Source organism: Engystomops pustulosus, chromosome 10 (assembly GCF_040894005.1).
Source record: "Engystomops pustulosus chromosome 10, aEngPut4.maternal, whole genome shotgun sequence".
NCBI lineage: Eukaryota > Metazoa > Chordata > Amphibia > Anura > Leptodactylidae > Engystomops > Engystomops pustulosus.
This window is the reverse complement of record NC_092420.1, coordinates 84,847,704-84,870,124: the sequence shown is the minus strand read 5'-3', so window position 1 is coordinate 84,870,124 and position 22,421 is coordinate 84,847,704. Positions and strand designations below refer to the sequence as shown.

Here is a 22,421-nt window from a genome sequence, read left to right as displayed (position 1 = left end):
TCCTGATAAACCAGGGACATTACTCATAGATCCAGGCACTGTGACTGTGGTATCTTCTTATATTTGTTATCCATGGCCTCCTTCCTTCTAAAATCAACTTTTAAAATTATACTAATGAGCCTGAAGGGCTCTGGGGAGCAATACCAGAGACCATCCGTGCTGTAGCTTTACAGGCTGTTACACTGTTGAGGGAGGAAGTTCTCCTGCACGTGGTAACGTCCCCCGCCAGAGACATTCTGGCTCAATAGTATAATTTTAAAAGTTGATTTTAGAAGGACGGAGGCCATAAATAACAAATATAAGAAGATTACCACACTCACAGTGCCTGGATCTATGAGTAAGTGTCCCAGATTTGTTGATGCTTGATTTTAAGGATAGATTTCCTTTAAAGGGGACAATCAGAAGGACCAAATACAGACTAGATGGTTAATTTTAGGAATTCCCCCTCCATCGTGAAAGATTATTCTCAGACTTATTAAAAATATAGGTTTTAAAAATGCCCATCCTTCTGGAGACTGACTCCTTGTGAGCGCCAGTATGATATCAGGGCCAATTGATACGTGACCTTTGCACAGCTCTGTCCCATTCAAGTGAAATAGGGTTGAGCTGCAATTCAAAGCACGACCACTGTACAGTAAATAGCAGTGTGCATTGTAGGAAGTGAAGAGACTGTAGCGTTCATCTGGATGAGAAGTAATAATCTAAGAGAAGTATAATGACTGTCATCCCCTGCAGCCACCGCTATCACATTGATATTCTCCATCTATACATTGCCAGGCTGGTAATAATTCCTCCATTGTCTCTGCCACCAGCCGTGTCCATCTATAACGTTCTATAACATTTCTATTGTCTTTTAGGGAAATATTGGATTGACCCAAATCTCGGATGTCCATCTGATGCTATAGAAGTGTTTTGCAATTTTACAGCAGGAGGACAGACATGTTTATCACCTGTCACCGTGACCAAGGTACAGATACCTGTAAAACCATGGCTGTCCACAAGGGGGGGGGGCACAGATATGGAAAATGTCATTCTGATGGGGACCAGAACTGAGATCAGAACTGTATTGTCAGTTCTGCCAAGACTACCAGGCCAACCAGGTTGGACTTGATGGACCGATGTCTTTTTCTAACCTTATGTACTATGATACAATGATACTATGATAAAATGATACTATGTTACAGTGATACTATGAACTGCTCTCTCCTAGACTTAAGAAATCTGGGTGACCATACATGGTCAATACTGTTAGTAGACTTCCTTTAAAGGAAATCTACCATTTTTTTATGCATTGTAAACCAAACATACCTTGAGAATGCTGTAATGACACTGATGCAGAAACATATCTTGTTTAATCCATGATCCAAGTGGTTTTTCTGAAAAAACAAATTTAAAATTCAGGGCCTTGGGAAAGCTGGGTTGCAATTAGGCTGTCACATTACACGGAGCTTCCTGAACTGTCCAGATGGGACTAATCAACCTGAGCTGGATTACTCATACTCAGCTGGGGGTTGGTGCAGGGATTGATTACTTCTGCCTGGCAGGGACAAAACAGTGAAGACGTATTCTAAGTTTATACTGGGCAGGACAAGGCTGGAGCAGTGCATAATTAGGGTAAGAGGAGAAGCACCGAGCCAGCCACAGTAGCGACAGAGCCTCATCATAATTTTATAATAGTTTTTTCAGCAAAACCACTCGGTTTAGGGATTAAACAAGATATGTTTCTGCATCAGTGTAGCTAAAGCATTCTCAAGATATGGTTGGTTCATGATACATAAAAGGAAATGGTAGGTTTCCTTTAAGGACCCGCAAGTCCCTAAAATAAACCCTCATTTAGCTTTTTGACTCTACTCAAACCCTCGTCTCCGAGTGTCTCATGATCCAAACAGTAAATCTATGTGCTATGTAAAATACTAACTCGTCTTTTCCCATTCCATCAGCTGGAGTTCGGCGTCGGTAAAGTGCAGATGAATTTTCTCCATCTGTTGAGCTCGGAGGCCGTTCACACCATAACCATCCACTGTCTGAACACGCCGGTCCTATGGACAGAGGTCGGGGGAGGGACACCTCTTACCTTCAAAGGATGGAACGGACACAAATTTGAAGGAAAAAAATTACTTGAAAGAAATGTGCTTCTAGATGAATGCAAGGTGAGACCTCATACCCAGGAGAAGGGGGGAAGACTTCTCCAGCACCCGAGCTCACATCAGTGTAGGGTCATAGTCCTTCCGTTCTGTCATGGAAGCAATGGACTCTGAGAGACCCCAACTGACGTGATTGATATGTTCTGAAATTTGTCACAATAAAAAGTCAGGTTTATAAGGCTTTTTTATCTACAAACTTATAGAAGGACTCTGAGGGAGCTCCTAATCTTGGGGGAGATGAACATATCCAAAAGATGGGCGTCTTTGGGTGGCAACTACTGTATAGATATCCTGAACCAGAAGCTTCTAAAGCTCGATGCACATGTGAAACATATCAAACCCATAACAAATGAGGGAATTCAGGCCCTAAATTACAATTTCTTTATTGTGACTACTAGAGATTTTATATTTATTAATAAGTAAGAAATGGAAGCTTCATATGCGCCTCCATGTCCATCTCTCAATGCATTTATAAACATATATAGTCATATCAGTAAATAGCAACTAAGATTGGTGCCTCGGTTTCCAATGTTATAGACCCTATTCCGTGGGTAAGATCTTAGTTGCTATTTACTGATATGACTACATGCGGTCCCCTACTTAAGAACACCCAACTTACAGACGACCCCTAGTTACAAACGGACCTCTAGATGTTTGTGATTCACTGTTCTTTAGCCTTACAATAAACAGCTGTAGGAGTTATAAAAGGCGTCTGCAACTAAGATTTATTGTTAATCCTGGTTCTTATGACAACTCAGAAGTTCTAAAAATCCAATTGTTACAAAGACCAAAAACATTTTATCCGGAGTTACAATTATAAAATATGCAGTTCCGACTTACATACATATTCAACTTGAGAACAAACCTAAAGAACCTATCCTGTACATAACCCCGGGAGCTGCCGGTATATTGTATTCTACCTGTGATTTTGCACTGCGGTATGCACTAGCATGTGATAGGTTGCAATAAGGAGGATATTATAGGCTTCAATATACAGGCAGTCCCCAGGTTACATACAAGATAGGGTCCGTAGATTTGTTCTTAAGTTGAATTTGTATGTAAGTCAAAACTGTATATTTTATAATTGTAGATCCAGACAAAAAATGTTTTTGCCCCAGCGACAATTGAAGTTTCAAAATATTTTGCTGTAATGGGACCAAGGATTATTAATAAAGCTTCATTACAGACTCCTTACAGCTGATCATTGCAATCTGGGACTAAAGTAACATCCAGAGAGCTTCACCAGAGGTCACAGGGGGCAGAGGGGTCCGTCTTTAACTAGGGGTCGTCTGTAAGTCGGGCGTCCTTAAGTAGGGGACCGCCTGTAAATGAATTGAATATTCATAAATAAATTGAGAGATGGACATGGGGGCATATATGGAGCATCCATTCTATACTGTATTGTGACTACTATTGTTTTTGCATTTATTCATAATAAAGAAATTAGAACCTGGATTCATGTATTTGTTATGGGCTTGGTATATTGAAAGAGTGGCTTCCATTTACATGAGGGGGCTTTTCATATTGTAAGCTCAGCCATGATAGATTAAAGGACGTCTACCACCAGGATGAAGGATTGTAAACCAAGCACACTGACATACTGGTGTGCGCCCCCTCTGGCAGGATCTGCTCTTCTTTCAGCTTCTTATGCCCTGGTTTTTAAGAAAAAAAAAAGGCTTTAAAATTATGCAAATGTGCCTGATGGGCTCCAGGTTTCATTAACATCTATGTTAATTATGCAATTTGCATAATTTTAAAAAGCTTTTTTTTTTTTCTTAAACACAAGGGCATAAGAAGCTGAAAGAAGAGCAGATCCTGCCAGAGGGGGCATGCACCAGTATGTCAGTGTGCTGGGTTTATAATCCTTCATCCAGCTGGTAGATGTTTGGTCTTGTTTATTTTGGGGGTTTTGATTATTCTTTACATGTAAAACATAGTATTTTACAGACTATGGCCTCATTCATACGGCCGTCGGAGGACTTGTATACGGCCGACATATATACGTCAGATATACGTCCCCCATGGGCCGGCAATGAGCGCACAGCGCCATGTGGAGCAGTACTGTGGAGCACACGTGCGCCATCATACTGTTTCGGAGCCGGGAGAAAGATAGGACATGTCTAATCTTTCCCCAGAACACGGTGCTGTGCCCCATGTTTCTCTATGGAGAGGGCCACTCACCCCATCCTCCTCTCCCCGGTGCCGTGTGCCCGCCGTATTACGGTACGTGGGGCACATGTTAGTGTGACTGCAGCCTATCGGTGATGTTATATAAAGAGCACTGCTCTCGATTGCTTAATGTATCATTAAAAATTGCATTATCTTTTTGAAAATCTCCAAAGTTTAAATTTGAGGTTGAATCTATTTGGTTCTACCGTATTTGACAGAGTGCCTGAAAATAGGCAGCTTGGTACCGAGGCCACGATTATGCTGATCTCTACTCTCTGCGTTGCAGGTACAGGACGGCAGCTGGCACAAGACGAAATTCAAGTTTCACACTCACGAGACAAACCAAGTCCCCATTGTTGACATGTCTACGTTCGCCCCCCTCCAGAAAGGACAGCATTATCTGGAGAACGGTCCAGTCTGCTTCCTCTGACAGGGACAGCTGCTAAGCGCAAGTCTCTTTGCTATAAAAGAGCGTATAAAATAAAAGGAAGGTAGCAGTGTCCCCCCCACTGCGTGACTATTACAGACCATTGTGTGGCCAATCTTCTATAGAAGCCGGAAGAGACTTCCTCCTAAGAAGGACATATTTCACAGGAGATAAAGAACTTTCATATTGATAGAGTATTTAAGTTTTTTATTAATCTTTTTATATATATATATATAAATACAACCTTGAGACATATATGAAAGCACTGTACAAGTTGCCTTTAAGGAAGCAGTCGCTTGCCGAGGAGCAGTACTGGTTACTACTCTGGAAAGTGCAATAATGTGTTAAATAAAAAAAAATTTTAATCTCCTTGATCGGAGGAGAGAACGATCACCTGACCTGCGACGACGGCAACGGGACGAAACACTACGTGGTCCTATGCGGACGTATACCTCTGGTGAGATGGTACCCTACCTCTTCTGTGTTGCCTGGTCCTAGACAAACAAGGTGCTAATGGCTTAAATGGAAAAAAAACCCAGATTGCTTCACTTCTGTATGTGCTGGCTACATCAATTCTCCCGTTTTCCATACGAAATCCAAACATTTCAGTAGACGTTTATTTATGTGAAAGGATCCATCTATTTTTGTGATAGCACCGCATATACAATGCATAGAAGTCATATCGTACAACAACTTGCAAATAAAGTTTAGACTTGTTCAATAAAAAAAAAAAATCCCCCCCCCCCTCTACCCCAACATCCGATGGCATCCGTGTTGTTAAAGTGTGTATATATTTTGTAACATGTATTGAAATTTTAATACAGCGGATATTTTAAGAAAAAAATGCTGATGTTAAGTTATAATAATTGTAATCGTTTTAGCTGTTTTTTTGTTTCTTTTTTGCAATATTAATTGGTGCTATTTTTTATTTAATTCAGAACAATAAAAAATTACATGTTTTCAGTCAAAACCCGGAAAAAAAAAATGTGGTTGGAGAAGATGAATATTCCGTCGGGCTGGAAGCGTCCGGCTGTGTATTGTTTATGTTGCTACGTTGTATATTTTAACCTTTCATCATAAAATGACATTGTCAGTCGTCTTTTTACCACTGTAATAAAAAATAAATCTGCCTAAGTGTTAATAAAACCGCGCTGTACGATTGCGTCCAATTTCTGCGCTATGTATTTACTAAGGGGGTAAGTTTTGGGTTACTTTTGATGAATAGGGCCCCTGTGGCGTGGCCCCGGCCCTGTCCTTTGTCACAGGTGCCCCTGCGATCCATGTTGCAGATCGTGGGTACACCAGTGCTCCGATATGTGCTGCCCCATCCCCGGCCTGTACTTACCTCTCCAGGCCCCAGGCTGTGGTTCCGTCCGGGCCGCACGCCTCCTCCGACTAGGCCGCATGCTCCCGCTGCTAGGGTGCGCGCACACACTCCAGGAATTTAAAGGGCCAGCGTCCTCCTAATTGGCGCTGGCATCCCGGCTCTGCAATATATTCTGGAAACTCCCAGCATCCCCTGCCGGATCTTCCGGGTCATTCTGCTGAAGAGAAAGCCCTCCGTGTCTCCTGAGCGTTTCCAGACGCCTCCGAGTTTCCAGAGTGTTTACAGACGCCTCCGTGTTCCTGTGGTGTTCCCGTGTTCCTGTACTCCTGTGGCGGTCCGGTAACCCAGTAGCCATCCGAGGTGCTGCCAGCCATCCAAGGTACTGCCAGCCATCCGTGTTCATGCCTTCTCGTGGTCCACATACTTTGCCCCAAGAGACTCTCCCACACTTCAGTGTGTGACAAGTATATTGGAATTGTATAAATTTTTATTTTTGGGTCTAAAAGGTTGCACCGGATGAGAGTCTGACATGTACAAATCAACAACTTAAAGCCAATGGCTCCCAGCATCACCACTGCATTCAACTCTATCTGCGTCCAGGGGACATACCTCCTGCAGTACGGGGACAGCAAAGCTGACCCCAAACAAAAGGTTGAGCGTTGGGGTGTGTTCCTCCTAACTCGGACATATTGGCTGAGCTGACAATCTGTAAAATTAACGCCACTAACGGGAGGAACGCGCCCCAATGGCGAACATGAACTTACACTTCACGTCTACTCATCTCTATCCAGGACTATCCCACCAGATCCGGACGTTAGGAGTTAAGGGGTAAACACCTTGCTCCAGGTTATGGCCACAGGCTGGTCTGAAACTTATGATGCCATCAGCCGCCACTAGGGGGAGCCCTTTGTATTTCAATTGCTTTTATGTCTCCCAATTGAGGCAACTTGATGTCTACAATTTTATCCTTATCCTACAACATAGCTGCTGAATTTAGTCATAAAAAGAAAGTTCTATTACTAGTAAAAGTATATGGAACTATAGTTCATACGTAAAGAGTAACAATAAAGCGCATAGTTTATTCTGTAATCTCCTGTAACGACCCCGTCCCACACACAACCAAGTCGCCATCCACCCGCCAGCCACAACATGGCCGCTAAGTAGTTTAGCGTATGACGTTTTCCGCAACTTCCTACATGGCCGATCGTCTTCCTTTACTCTGGCGTATTTCGCCATACACAATATGGCCGCTCGTCCTGTTGTAGTATAGCGGATGTCGCCACACACAATATGGCCGCTCGTCCTTTTGTAGTACAGCGTATCTCGCCACGCACAATATGGCCGCGATGACTTCCTGTTTACCTGGTGAATCTCACAGCGATACCGGAAGTAGGCCGCACGTGTGGAGACGGGAGCTGCCATGGAGCCTCTGCTGGTATCGGACACACTGGGGATCGGGTCTGATTCTGAAGAATGGGAACACACGTTGCGACCCAAGAGGAAGATGTCTTTATACAGGTGAGGGCAGGCAGCTCTGGATGGAGTGGCACTACAACGCCCAGCATGCCAGACCTGATAGTGTGTGGAAAGGAGTGGAAACTGCTGAGAAATAACGTCACTATACACAGCTGCTGCAGAACCTCTTTTGGTAAAGTGTTCTGTCCACATTCTCCTCTTCCACCATACCTCTTTCCAGCCCAGTTTCTCCAGTCGCTGAAGTATATTATGATGTTCTGCAGCAGCTCAGGCCCCGAACATGTCTCCCTTGCTCTTGTGGCATCTGCAGGCAGAGATAAGCGGCGCCCACGTGCCACGTCTCGGATTCTCTGCTTGTTTCTTCATGTGCAGGAGGATCTGCGGTTCTGATGTTATATTTCCTTATTCTCTTCCTTTCTTGTAGCTGTGAGACGTGTGGAAATGAAGAGGCCAAGTACAAGTGTCCGCGATGTCTGAAGTATTCCTGCAGGTACCTGGGGACGTGTGGATCCTGTAGGTTTCTCCAGGATTTTCCCAGTTTTCCTCATTCCTTCTGTCTCTCCTCTCCCCGCAGTTTACCGTGTGTGAAGAAGCATAAGGTGGACGTCACATGCAGCGGGGTCAGGGATAAGACGGCTTTTGTCCCTTTAAGTACATTCAGTGACATTCATCTACTGAGTGGTAAGTGATGAGTCCACATTGCACAGATTGTCGTATACTAATCACAACCCTCATCCTTCCTCGTTTTGGGAATGATGGGGGTCCTTTACCTTTTTGCTTTCCAGTGATTGTAAAACTTCAACCCAATCACATCCTGACAGCAGGAGGAGAGAAGAATTGCCCTGCTCCAGGACTCGGCACCCTCCACACCTTAGTTACTGTGACACTACAACCCCCAGCATGTATGCTAACTCCCAAAGAAGTGAATGGATCATGCTGGGAGTTGTAGTTTCACAAACACAGCTGACTCCTACTTACATCATTGTCTTGCAGATCCAGTCTTCTCCAAAGCTGAGATAGTTGGCCATGTCCATGATTTCCATCTGCTGCATGAACTATAACTCCCAGAATGCACGGCCAGAAATACTGGAGGTTGTGGATAACATCAGCTGCAGAGACACAGATTAGTATTGAATGGAGCGTAAGGTTTCTCTCTGTGCCGCTCCTTCACTTAGTGAGAACGAGACCCCTTTTCTTGTGATTGGTCGGAGTCCCAGCAGTCAGGACCCCACTAATGAGATTGTTATCCTCTGTCCTGGGGTATAACCAACTTTTAAAGCATGTCTACCACCTGGATGAAGGATTGTAAACCAAGCACCCTGACATACTGGTGTGTGCCCCCTCTGGCAGGATCTGCTCTTCTTTAAGCTTCTTATGCCCTTGTTTTATTGGGAAAAAAAAAGGCTTTAAAAATTATGCAAATACGCCTGAAGGGCTCCAGACTCTAACACCTATGTAACCCAGAGCCCCTGCCTAATTTTAAAAGCCTTTATTTGTAAAAAGTGGGGCATTATCAGTCAAAAAAGTGTGGAACCTGTCAAAGGGGGGCGCACACCATCATGTAAGTGTACTTGGTTCACAATCCTTGATCCTGGAGGTAGATCCTTTAAACCTATTGGTCATTCTCAAGGGTAATATGGAGAGGGCTCATGGACACATTGCAGCTAACACCCACCATTGGTGCTGCTACACATTGTTACTGCAATATACTACAATATAGTAGGATTTCTGTATATGGTAGGAACGATCAGACCCCATAGGGTTAATGTACCTTAGGGGGGCTGAAGAATGGAAAAAAAAAATATTTTGAAAAACCTAAAAGTTCAAATAATCACCCCTTCTCATAGAACTCAAATAAAAATAAACAAAAAAAATCCTAAACATGTTAGGTATCGCCAAATCCCAAAATTATATATAGAAAACTAAAAATGGTTAATCCTGGCAGTGAACCCTGTAATGTAAAATAACGATCCAATGTCCAAATCGCCAATTTTACGCCGTTTTCCAATTCCGTAAAAGATTTAAAAGAAAAAAAAATCGTGATCAGTAGTTCGTACAGTCCGTCATCCGTTCCACACAACAACCTCTTACACAAGTCTATACACTGCAGTATGAAAAGTTATTATCCAATATTATGGAAAAATTGAGACCCTTTTTATATTTTATAGTTTATATAAATTTGGTCTCCATGATAGATGATTGTCTTGTATCTTTCTTTACCTCACAGATTATCGGTTTCTGGAGGATGCGGGCAGAGTGGCCGATGCTGCCATGAGGGACGTCATGATATCGCGGCACGCGTCAAATAAGTTTGTACGTCTTTATTTTGGTAATAGAACCTTCTCTGTGATGTCTCTGTCGGCCGTGCGCATGAAGCTGGTCACATTGTGTTCCTTTAGACCCCGTGCTGTAAAGCGCCATAGTGTATCTTGTACATGTGCACAGCGCCGAAACGCACAATTTTAGCCTATTTCCATGGTTAGTGATGGCCGTTGTATATGTACCAGGCAGGGGGTGGACATTTTTTTTTAATTCTGAAATTTCACCTGTTTGCCATTCGTTTTTTTTTTTCCCCTTCAGTTGAACCTTTTGAAAAGCAAAGCTCGGAAACAAGACATTGATCTGAGGATAATGCCGGTCGGTTTTGCAAAAAGAAAAGCAAATTCAACATATTTCAATAGAAAGTAAGTTTTGAATTTATTTATATTTTTTTGTTATGAATAGGGAGTGAATAGAGTAGTAAGTGCAGTCCCTGACTTAAAGGGGTTGTCCATTTTCAACAGATTCCAGCAAATAATTGATATTGTTTGCCTAACGAAAAGTTATAGAATTTTCCAATTTACTTTCTGTATCAATTCTTCATGGTTCTCTAGATCTCTGCTTGCTGTCCTACAGCTAGAAGCTTCATTGTTTATTTCTTGTAGATAAACGCCGGTCATGTGATGTCGCACAGGTGCACGGCTCATTATATCCCTGGTCATGTGATGTCGCACAGGTTCGCTGCTTGTTCTATCCCTGGTCTTGTGATGTCACACAGGTGCACAGCTCGTGTAATCACAGCTGTGTGTTGCTAAAGAGGCGTGCAGAGACCTATAAGACACCACATGACCAGGGATATAACGAGCCGTGCACCTGTGGGACACCACATGACCAGGGCTATAACGAGCCGTGCACCTGTGGGACACCACATGACCAGGGCTATAACGAGCCGTGCACCTGTGGGACACCACATGACCAGGGCTATAACGAGCCGTGCACCTGTGTGACACCACATGACCATGGATATAACGAGCCGTGCATCTGTGTGACATCACATGACCATGAACTGTTGTTAGGAAGTAAACAGTGAAGCTTCCTGTTGCATTACAGCAAGAAAACCGCAAGCAGAGATCTAGAAAACTGTGAAGAATTGATACCGAAAGTATATTGGAAAGTTCTATAACTTTTCACTACACAAATCATATCAATTATTTGCTGGCAACCCCTAGTTACAGACGGACCCCTCTGCCCCCTGTGACCTGTGGTGAAGTCTCTGAATGCTTTACTTCAATCCGAGGCTGCAATGATCAGCTGTAACGTGTCTGTAATGAAGTTTTAATGATAAAGCACAAAATATTGAAAATCCAATTGTCACTGGGACAAAAAAACAATTATAAAATATTCCTGTTCTGACTTTCAGTGCCTGTACTGTTATTGTACATGTATTATTTGTAACAAAAAGTGGAAATTTTGCCACTATTATTGATGCTCTGTATAAATTGGAACCTTGTGGATCTGTGTTCTGGTGATCAATGCGGTTAAACTCCCACCAATCACTTTCTATCCTGTACGTGGGTGATATGGGGTAAGATTGCTGATACCTCATTGACAACCCAAATTAACGGCTAAAAATATCCCAAGTATCGGCTGCCGCTGATCGCACCCGACCCTGACAAAAATTCGTAACAGTTCAGAAAACTTCAGAGATACTTTATTATTTGCCGGCTCGCACTGGGTTCAGTTCAGGGTCTTTGCCGTCCATTTTTGTCTCTATTTTGTGACCTGTCGTGTTTTGGTTGGGGGGGGGGTAATATCGGTTCTCTGATAAAGGGAATCAGCTGAATTATGTGTTGATCAAACTTGAAAGGGAAAAACTAATCTTAACATGAAACTAAAATAATCCCCCGTCCTGTGCGGAGGAGATCACATCGCGGCTTGTCCACTGGGTGTCTCTCTCTCTGCATTACAGCCGAGGGGAGACGGACACTTCATGTACTGCTTCTTACTCGGCTGCCGACCCCCTGTCAGATATACAAGGACACATACACAGGGTATATATATAGATACACTTATAATATATATGCAAGAGCAGATACACACACACAATAGAATTGTATGAAGACAAACCTGATCATAAAGGATTTAAAAGGAACTTGTCTCCATGACATAGTAGTCCTATGTGCAAGTAGCATGTTATAGAGCAGTTTGTAATCCAGTTGTTGAAATCTTTGTGGGTCACACTCCAATACTTGTTGAGTGACAGCATTCCTGTAAGTGTGGACTCAAGGAAGGGACATCCACTGCATTAGAGCAATAAATAGGAACAAAATGCTGCTTCTCAGCTCCTCCTGCTCTATAACATGCTGCCTGCTCCTGGTGGTGGGAGGGAGATGTTTTTACATGTATTTATTTAATTTTGATAAAGGATGTCTGATCTGTCAGTAATGTGGATTTCTCCTATCAGTTGGGTGACTAAGAGATGGAGACCCTAACAGCTGATTGTTATGGGGGAGGAGATGCTGCTCTCCAGGCTGTTGCTGTATACTTCCTTCTATTATATTACAGTACATGATCCCTTGCACTCCTCCCGTTATTACTCTCTGTTGTCATCTCATTGCCGTGTTTATAAGTGGAAGTAGCGGGAGGCTTTATCTTGTATGCCCTGGAATATACATCTCCCTCCTCGGGTTCCAGTCTGGTCCCTCGGTCTGTTTGCTGTGTGTCTGTCCTGCGATTGTGGCTGGAGTTGGGAATAGCGTGTAAGTTGTATCGCAGTTGGTTCTGACTCTTCGCACCTCGGCGAGACCCATATTGAGATGTTGTCTGCGGTGCGGAGAGTAACCCCAGGATGTGAAATGTAATGGTCCTCTGCCAAATCAAACTGCATTGACAGTCAATTCTTTTTCTGGGCCTGAGTGCGGCTTCTGTGCAAATTCCTGGCCCCGTAAACATAGCCCCCCATTCATATGGCCGAGGCCCGAGCGCTGCGGCCTGGATCCGGCTCCTGAGCCAACGAGTAAACAGCGGCCACTGGGTGGTAGGGACCCGAGAGGGGATGTTTGTGGTCGGCTCAGATGTGGGAAGCCGGGGGCATTCATGTAGTTATGTACTCAGGTGCGGCAGGTATGTGACCCTATAAAATGTGTGTGCGGCTGCGCTGGGGATAGACAAATGTGTATTAATATCATATTCCAACTTTATTAGAGACTCCCACCTAGGAGCGTAATGTACCCGCTCCAGTCTGTTAAGGAAGGGTTAAAGGGGTCAACAAACTTCACCCCCGACGAGTACAAGACCCAAATACAGTAACCAATATTGTACTTATCCTGCTAAAGCTGCTCTGAGGTCCGCAGGAGTCATGGGTCATGTCACCCACCTACAGTAGAAGTCCCGGGTCCTGCTGCTGGGGGGGAGCGGGGATCACATGGTCCGCGGCTCCCACAGACTTCAGACTTACTTTGCTGGGTTGAGTAATTTATAGGGGATCCCATTAGGGTCTTGTCATTTAATAGGACTTGTCAGGGGGATTTGGGACACTGAACCACACACAGGTCTTTTATGGATCGGTGGTTTATTGTCCCAATTCGCCCTTTGGCAAGTCCCTCTGTTCCTGATATTAAAATTATTGTATAGTTAACTTGATCCGGTGCTCCCTGTGCCCCTGCAGTGGGGTTGGCGTCCTACACCACGGCCTCACTGTGCATGTGCCAACGTTATGCCAGGGTGTAGGGCTCCGCCTACATTACCCTGCGCGGGTGCTGGGAGCACCAGATATGGATCCAATGCCCCTCATCGGGCTTAGTATAATAGCTGTGGGATGACTTGGGAAAGGGTGATTTGGGACACTAAATCACCGCTCCATAAAGACCTGTGGGTGGTATAGCGTCCCAAATCGGTTCTTTTTAAAGGGGTTGTCCATTTTCAGTTAATAATTAATATTGTTCGTGCAATGAAAAATTTCCTGATATACATTCTGTATCAACTCCTCACTGTTATCTATATCTCTGCTTGCTGTCATTCCATAGGGAGAGTCATTGTTTGTCACCTGTGCACCTGTGTGACATCACATGACCAGGGATATACTGAGTGGTACACCTGTGTGACATGACATGAACAGGGATATGAGTGGTGCACCTGTGTTGAAATCACATGACCAGGGATATGAGTGGTTCACCTATGTGACATCACATGACCAGGGATATGAGTAGTTCACCTGTGTGACATCACATGACCAGGGATATAACGACGGTGCAACCGTGGGACATCACGTAACCAGGGAAATAACAGGCAGTGCAACTGTGTGACATCGAGTAACCAGGGAAATAACGAGCGGTGCACCTGTGTGACATCATGTGACCAGGGATATAACGAGCCGTTTACCTGTGTGACATCACATGACCAGGGATATAACAAGCTGTGCATGTTTATCCACAGGAAGTAAGCAGTTCCTATAGAATGACAGCAAGCAGAGATCTAGAAAACTGTGAGCAATTTATACAGAAACTATTTAATAAAAGTGGACAACCCCATTAACTGAACATTTTTGATATTTGGCCCAGATTCTGACCCACCCGATCTGGTCAGGTGATGCTCTTTGATCAGTTTTTTCGTATTAGCTTCTTGTCCTTCCGTTTATTGTGTGGAAATAATCTGCAGCAAAATCCAGGCCAGAATCCTCATGGAATCTTCATATGTTTCGCGTAGATTCACCTCAGATTTTTCAACTGGGACGACCAGAGGTTTTGGTGCAGGCCAGAAACAATGTGCTTGCCTACTGTTGGGCACTACAGTGCCAAGGAAGGTATTCCAATCATCATATGATGTAGGGAGTCCCTGCTTCCCTGCCAAACTATAGTCTTGATCACAGCAGGGAAGAAGGGACTCCATGCATAATCTATCACTACGGATTGATGCAGGGTATGAGACCTGTCCCCAGCAGTGTGAACAAATCTGTCCAGCCGGGAGACGGAGTGTTTTTCCCGTTCAATCATGTACACTTAACCTTCACAGCCCGATTACCCTTCTGCTTATACCCCGGACATCGCTTGTTACACCGCTGATATTTTCTGTAGTACTCGAAACCGTGTGCAGAAAAAAAAATCTGCATTTCCAAGAAAGCGTGCCGCCCGCCGACCACATCTGTAGGACGTTGCGATTCCTTCTCTACTCCCCGTTCCCGCAGCACGTGTTTATACAATGTGGATGTGGTCAGATGGTTACACAGCGAAGGAAATAAGACACTGGTTACATAAGGAGAATGTACAGCGCCCGCACATGGAAGACTCCTCTCCGGCCGCAGATCACAGGCCCCGGACCCGCATGTTGGTTTTTCATCGAAATATGTAATTTTCAGATATGATCTCATCCTAAAGGGATAAAGTGTGAAATGATGGATGACAGAGATTGGACTGTAGGGGGCGGTCTTCTCGTTCCAGGCCTCATAGACGTTAATAGAAAGCTGTGAAGATGCCAGCCGTGCCAGGAGATGAATTGGCAGGAAGCAGTTCTAGGAAAAGTTCTGGGATGGCGTCTATGGAAATCTTTATTTTCACAGTTTTTTTCCCCCCTCCATAGGACGGCACGTTATGTAATGAACCGCGCGGCTGCTAAACATCCCGTCCTCTATAGAGTTCACTTTCCGGTGTTTGGGAGTTGGGGGGTAAAATCAAGAAATCGCAGAAAGTCTCAAGTAATTTCAACGTTTCTCTAGACGGAAGTCGTTGGCGAAATATTTTGTAATTCTGTCACCACCTTTTGTGTTACCAAGACAATCCCTGTAGGTAGTAAAGTGCATTAATACCTGATTTATGCCCTAAAACCAACACGGCTCTGCTTCTCCTATATCGTAATGGGCAAGGATTCTGGGGATAGGTCATAACTGGTAGTGGGCCAAACACTTTATATGATGATGGTACCTTACCCCCCCCCCCCCTCCCCCACATCGATTTATACTTATGGTCACAGAGAGCATTGATTATCATACCTGAGGTTTGCCTAAACAACTATCCAACTGGTTAAGAAAGGAAAGTAGCTGGATCCAGTATGGCTGCTCTTCCATAGGGTTTTGCACCAAGTACGGGATTATGAATTCAAGGGGATCCAACCCCCCTATGTCACCTCCTGACTAGGGATAAGTAATGTACTCTGTGAATAAGAAAATGTACTTAGATCTCATATTTATCGATAGACCAGTTTTAGATTGGCCTTCCGATCTTTGCTGAAACTGTTTGACTTTTGCTCAACTGACCGACTGATTTTTGCTCGACTAACTGACCGACCCATCTGTGCTCGACTAACTGACCGACCCATCTGTGCTCGACTAACTGACCGACCCATCTGTGCTCGACTAACTGACCGACCCATCTGTGCTCGACTAACTGACCGACCCATCTGTGCTCGACTAACTGACCGACCCATCTGTGCTCGACTAACTGACCGACCCATCTGTGCTCGACTAACTGACCGACCCATCTGTGCTCGACTAACTGACTGACCATTCCACCTATTTTTGCTCAACTAATTGACAGGACGTTTGACTGATCTGTGCTCGACTGGCTGACCGTTTTTTGCTCAACTAACTGACCGATTTTATTTTTGCTCGACTAACTGCCTGACCATTCGTCTGTTTTGTTGCACGACTGACTGACCGACCGCCTGTCCGCTGTCTACCATCTTTCTATCCTCTGTAGAGATCTATTTACTTCTCTGAAAATGAAACCCTTCAAAGCAGCCTTGAGTTTTCCAGTGTTTTTCTACATACCAGGGGCGGAAACCAAATGGAAATCAGTGAGAGATTTTTCTGGGTTTTGCGAGCCTCGGACTTATTGCTTCACAAACATTACAACGCTCCAAAGGAATCTGAGCGCAGCTCCTGGCGGCCCACATTCTTCCCATGTGCCGCGTCCAGCACGCAGGCGGCTCACACAAGCCTCTTGTACGCGTCGTGTTTGTTCTGGGAAACTGACCTGGAATCAAAACATCGGATCGAGTGTTAAAAGATGGATTCTGATTAAAACGGCTGCTTGTACCTGGATATTTACAGACAAAGCCTGCTTGTACCGGGATATTTACAGACAAAGCCTGCTTGTACCGGGCGGCTTGTTTGGTGGTGGACGCTGCCGTGTTATGATAGGACAGAGCCGCTCTCGGAGCTGGAGGACAGGGTGTTATAGAGCAAGCTGCAGGGTTTCTGTTACTCCCCCCGACTTCCAAATAAATAAGATTTTCACATTCTTAAAAGTCCATCTTGTGGAGAGCGCTTACTGGTAATGACAGGGGTGAGACCATCAAATGGGTCATAATTTTTGGAAGTCACTTTATATTTGATTTATTAACCCTTTTCCTTTAGAAGTCGCTACCCTTAAGGGGTATCCTTCAAATCTTAAAGGGGTGTTGTTTGACATCTACTGTGGGGACCGGATTCAAACTCTAGACACAACTGACCAATGTCCCCTAACGGATGACTACATGAAGGGACCCCCTTCTAGAGAAGAGAAGACTCGTGAACATGCTCTTGGGGGGACGGTTTAGTATTGTAGTGGTAAGGGCTGTGTTAAGGCCACGTACCCTCTATGTTGTAGCTCTACTGTGTTTTCCTTATATACCAATACAACCATCGTGGGACGGGGGTTCTTTGGATCCACCAGTTAAAATTATTCCGAAGGCTCACCTTTATCAAGCGCTAGGAAATAGATCTCAGTAGCCTTTATTTTGGGTTCTCTAAGTTAGAGCCTTGTCCAAAAGAGTTCCCTCTGATGGGTCAGTCCGGCATTGAATACAACAGCGGGCCAGGATCATGCAGCTGTAGTTGGAGAGGTCGTCCTGTTCCTACCCTTCCCCCTGCCAATTACTGAGCATGTTTCCACCAGGGGTGTCACCGTCCTTATATGGACTGCTACATCACTGGGGACCTCCCTAAGCATACTCAGTGGAGGCCGGGGATGGAAGCAACACTTTGCATCTGTCCCCCATAGACTCCTATGGCCGCAGCTGAGTGTATACATCACTCGGCAGGTGAGAGCAGGATGGAAAAAGTATACGTCCTGTGAGCCAGTATAAGTCTAGGTATACATTCAGTCTACACGCCAGGAGCTTCTCTGGTGTATATACTGAGCGTATACATAAAAAGAGTTATGAATGTAGCTTAATAGTGTGGAAAATGGGTAAAATACAAGGTCATCCTTTTTTCTAGCCTCAGACGAGCCTTTTAGCCATGTAATGGGGTTGGTTCCTATATTACATAATATATAACATAAGTTCAGACATGCAGAGAGCCAGGAGACATCTTATAATGGACGCCTGTCAGACATTCCCAGTCTACTCTGACATCACGCGTTCAGCCCGTGAATTTTTCCAGACATCAATGTTTCTTTATACGGGTCCTGGGCAATGCCAATCTGGGAAAGCATCAAAGGCCTCCTCATCCCGTGGAGAGACAAGTCACGTTAGTGACGCAGAGAGTGTGGGAGAAGTCATGACAGCTCGGGAGCCAGGAGCCCAGGCGTGTTTCATGAACATTACCTCAGTCAGGGCTGCTCCTCGGGCGAGCGTCCAGTCCTGAGACCATAAAGACGCGTTTTATAACTCTCATGTGTAGGGACGGGACAGCTTTGCTATAGACGGACCTAGCAACCAAATGTTATTCGGGTTTAGGTGGGGAAATATGTAGGATGATGGGCCCCAGTTCTGATACGGAGAATTGGACCCAATACAAATCTAGAAAGTGTTGAGCTTTAATGGACGGAAAGTGTGATGTGGTATATTTTACGTTGTGTTTTTGTCTCTCTCTCCGATTCTAGAGAACAAAGATTTTACTGGCATGTAAACCTTCAGTTTCCGCAGAGTCAGGCCGAGTACACGGAAAAGAGGTAATTCTAGATGTATAGCTATACCTACCAAAAGTCTGACCTGAATATATGTAAATAGATTTTTGCCCATTTTTTCCTACAAAGGGCATGCTATAAATTTCTGGTAAGTGTCGGATCGGCACCTACCTTGAGAATGTTGGTCCCACGGAACCTTCCGTTGTGGATGGAAACATTGCGGCACCTGAGCAGCTGCATCTTTTGTTCAATGTGACCTAAAGAGCTAAGAAAGTTTGCTTGAAACTTATATAGAAGTGAATAAACCACATGAGCACCCACCTCTCCATTTACAGTGACCACAATCTTCAAACCCTCCCCCACTTCCATTGTCCTGGAAAATGGGTCCTCATTACATTTATGTCATAACTAGAGACTAGAGATGAGTGGTCCCAATGTTTTGTGATCGGGTTCTGGGTTTGTCACCCTGGCCAATCACAGCCACGGCTCGGGGCGTCACTTTTTCAGAGTGGCTGTTGAAAAATATGTCAGGCTCGTGGAACCGAACCCTGAACGGAAACATCAGGTCCGCTCATCTCTAGTCATAACTTGAGAGGTAATACTTGGGGGGGGGGGGTGGCTAAAGCCAAACGCTAGGTTAACATGCGCATGATCCTCAGGATATCGTAGTTATCCAATAGACTACATTGACTTTATGATTTGTACAGCGCTATGGAATTTGATGGCACTATATAAATAAAGATTATTATTATTATTGACTACATTAGGGCTGTTAGGCTCCTGTAGTTGTGTCTGTTATGATCCTGTTAAATTCCAGCGGCCCGATCATTCTTTTCCCTAACATCTTCCATCACAGGAGACTCTGGTGGACATCGGACTTGTTTGATTGCTGACTAGTCATGTAAAATGTCTTTGGATCGCCCAACGTTTACGGCCACCTTGACCAACTTCTTGACGGCCTCTAAAAGTGACTGCCGAAACATATCGTCTCCCTAGATCCTTTCATTCCTGTCTCTTCATGTCTTGTAGGGTGCGGGAGAATAAAACGCTCAATGAGATCCTGAAAACCTATATCGACCCAACAGAGTCGGATCCCACCATTCGTCAAAAGTATGTCCTGATTGCATGTCCTGGGGGGGGGGGGGGGGGAGGGAGGGGTTGTACCTGGAATGTAATACCTTTGGCTCATAAATAGATAATATAAGGGTTGTTCTATCTCACCCACTTTTTCACACAGAAAAGACCCTCCAGGGATCACTACGCTAGACCAGGGTCCTAAACATGCGGTGGATGTCCCAATATGAAGTCCACAATCGATAGTGATTGTCCCTGGAGTATCACCGTCACTAAAGCGGCTTCTTATCACCATAAGAACCATCACTGTCTCTACTTGTTTTCCAGACTGAGAGACTACGTACAATCGCCGTCTGATGTGAAGGTGTTCATGGTGGCGGGAAGGAAATCTCCCGGGCAGGACAGGTAAGATTGTCATGTGATTTTTGGGGCTCTGTTCACACATTACATTCTGGGTGGCGGTGAGGCGCGCGTATATACAGCCAATAGGGTAAGAGATATTGCCGTAAGGGACGGATACATTCTTAGGCTACATTCACACTGCCGTTGCCCGCCGTACCGTAGCACAGCGGTCAACTGCATACCACGGGGGCTGCACCGTTCTGCCCCCGTTGTGCTGCACCCATTGCCATCTATGGGGGCTGTATATTGGCCATATATACGTCCCCCATACGGCAGTGTGAATGTAGCCTTATACAGTGACGTCTACAAGCTGCCATATTTTATAGTGTATTCTTATAGCGCTTCTTATTCCTTTTGAAGAAAACCTTCCGTGTATCTTCTTTTTTTCTAGATACTATGAACTGGACCCCAGTAAAAGTCTTCAAGAAAACCTCAGACACAAGACGGTCATTGAGTATCCGACTCTCTACGTGGTGTTAAAGGATGCGGTGAAAGATATTGTGCTGGCGGATCAAGGTGGGTGTGTGCCTGATGTCTGATTGTGGGCAGCTTATCAGAGAAGAAAGATGAAGATCTAGGGCAGTGATGGCAAACCTTTTAAACACTGAGCGCCCAAACTACAACCAAAACCCACATATTTTTCGCAAAGTACCGATGCGACAATTTAAGCAGTGACTCCCTGCTTTTTCACGGGTTTAAATTGTATTGGCACCTGAGGACACCAATACAGTAGAAAGAAGGAGAACAAGTTTGGATTATTATTGTAGCTTCCTTCTAGGGTCCTGGGCTGCCTGGGACTGCAAGAGGCCTTGAGTCCTGTTTGGCAAACTCTACCCTGGGGTGAGGGCAAGGGTGCCCATATAGAGGGCTCTGAGTGCCACCTCTGGCACCCGTGCCATAGGTTCGCCACCACTGATCTAGGAGATTCTAGAAAAGCAATTGACTCCATTAATTGTATATTTGGCAGTCATCCCCAACAATTCTGTAACCAGAAACTGGCTGCATGTACACGTTTTCCAGTGACTGATTGGCTCAAACCCCGCCCCATCCTCAATTTTCTAACTCTCCTGTAAAGAATGTATGAAGAGGGCTTAGGGGGTCAGCTCTCATCATACCGGCGTGGGATTTGCTGTATATTGCAGCAAACGCCCATCGCTAACTCCCGCGGTCAATTCTAGCACCGATATCAGGTGTTTACCATCTGTTTGTCGCTGGTGAATTCACTGTCGTCATATAAAAAATATCTTCCTAATGACAGGTTCCCTTTTAAGTATAAAACGTGGAGCTTTGGCTTGCTGCTCCATTGTTGTGCTGATACATGGTATAAAACCATATTCCTGTTCTGTGTTCTACAGCAAACCGTCCATCCACGTCAGCATCACAGAGATGAGAAGATGATGGGAGTATGAGCCGCGCTCCACCATAGTACAGCCACGTGTGTGACCACGCGGCAGCATTACACGTGGCTGTATACTGACACATGTATAACGCTTTGTCTCCCTTCTAGAACGTTTGCCACTGGTGCACTTTTTTTTCGTTTTGTTTTTTTACTGAAAGATTTCTTGATTTCTCGGTAGATAACGTGTTTATTTTATGGCTAATCACAAAGTTTTATCATAAAGAAATCAAAGTCTCTGCTGCCTTGTGCTGTCTGTTAGAAACTAACGTCTGTGACGCACACATGTACCCTACAGGAGAGATGGGTACAAACTAGATCCCAACATTTTATAGAACGGATCTAAGTCCCGAGACCAGAACCCTCCTTACACTGTCACTTTAAGTGAAACCTCGATCAACATCGCAACAAATTGTCCACCCGCTGGAAAGATAATAAGTCCTGTTATCGGGGTCTGACCACTGCACAAGAGGGGACGTGATATTATACACTTATCCGACTGAAAACAACCTCTGTCTGAATCTGGCCTTAAAGTAAAATTATCATCAAAATCCATGATGATAAACCCGGGTCACTTACTCACAGATCCAGGCACCGGGACTGTGGTAATCTCCTTATATTTGTTATCCATGGCCTCCTTCCTTCTAACATCATCTTTAAAATTATGCTTTTGAGTCTGAAGGCTTCTGGGGTTGTTAACAGAGCCTCTTCTTGTTGTAGCTTCACAGGCTGTTACACTGTGTGAGGCGGAAGGAGGAGGGAAGTGATGTGGGAGCAAAGCCTGTAAAGCTGCACCACAGATGGGCTTTGGTAATATCCCATAGAGCCTCTCTGCCTCGTTAGTGAGTGTTTTTATGATAATGAGTCAGAAAGGCACTAGGGGGTGTTAGCAGAGCTCATGCATACAACAGCTTCACAGATTGTT

General features: G+C 44.7%; 2 protein-coding genes across 2 annotated transcripts in view; both read left to right on the top strand.

Moving 5' to 3' along the window:
- COL24A1 (collagen type XXIV alpha 1 chain) overlaps nucleotides 1-5,892 on the top strand; it is a 166,671-nt gene extending 160,779 nt beyond the window's left edge. The window contains exons 58-60 of the mRNA XM_072126722.1: nucleotides 858-967; nucleotides 1,941-2,150; nucleotides 4,600-5,892. Of these exons, the coding sequence (XP_071982823.1) occupies nucleotides 858-967; nucleotides 1,941-2,150; nucleotides 4,600-4,743 (464 nt within the window). The 3' untranslated portion in view covers nucleotides 4,744-5,892. The remainder of the gene's footprint in view (nucleotides 1-857; nucleotides 968-1,940; nucleotides 2,151-4,599) is intronic.
- A 1,506-nt stretch (nucleotides 5,893-7,398) lies between these two features.
- ZNHIT6 (zinc finger HIT-type containing 6) lies at nucleotides 7,399-21,733 on the top strand. Its single transcript, XM_072127543.1, has 10 exons — nucleotides 7,399-7,585; nucleotides 7,968-8,033; nucleotides 8,118-8,224; nucleotides 9,771-9,856; nucleotides 10,124-10,227; nucleotides 18,601-18,669; nucleotides 19,654-19,734; nucleotides 20,026-20,103; nucleotides 20,492-20,616; nucleotides 21,456-21,733. Exons 1-10 carry the CDS (start codon nucleotides 7,488-7,490, stop codon nucleotides 21,488-21,490), a joined length of 849 nt encoding a protein of 282 aa, XP_071983644.1. The 5' UTR covers nucleotides 7,399-7,487; the 3' UTR covers nucleotides 21,491-21,733.
- The last annotated feature ends 688 nt before the right edge of the window (nucleotides 21,734-22,421 follow it).

Excerpts from the sequence above, each read along its gene's own strand:
- ZNHIT6 (XM_072127543.1), top strand. The coding sequence starts at position 7,488 with ATGGAGCCTCTGCTGGTATCGGACACACTGGGGATCGGGTCTGATTCT. Across the intron at positions 7,586-7,967 it reads AGGAAGATGTCTTTATACAG|CTGTGAGACGTGTGGAAATG; the intron begins GTGAGGGCAGGC and ends CCTTTCTTGTAG. Across the intron at positions 20,617-21,455 it reads TATTGTGCTGGCGGATCAAG|CAAACCGTCCATCCACGTCA; the intron begins GTGGGTGTGTGC and ends TGTGTTCTACAG.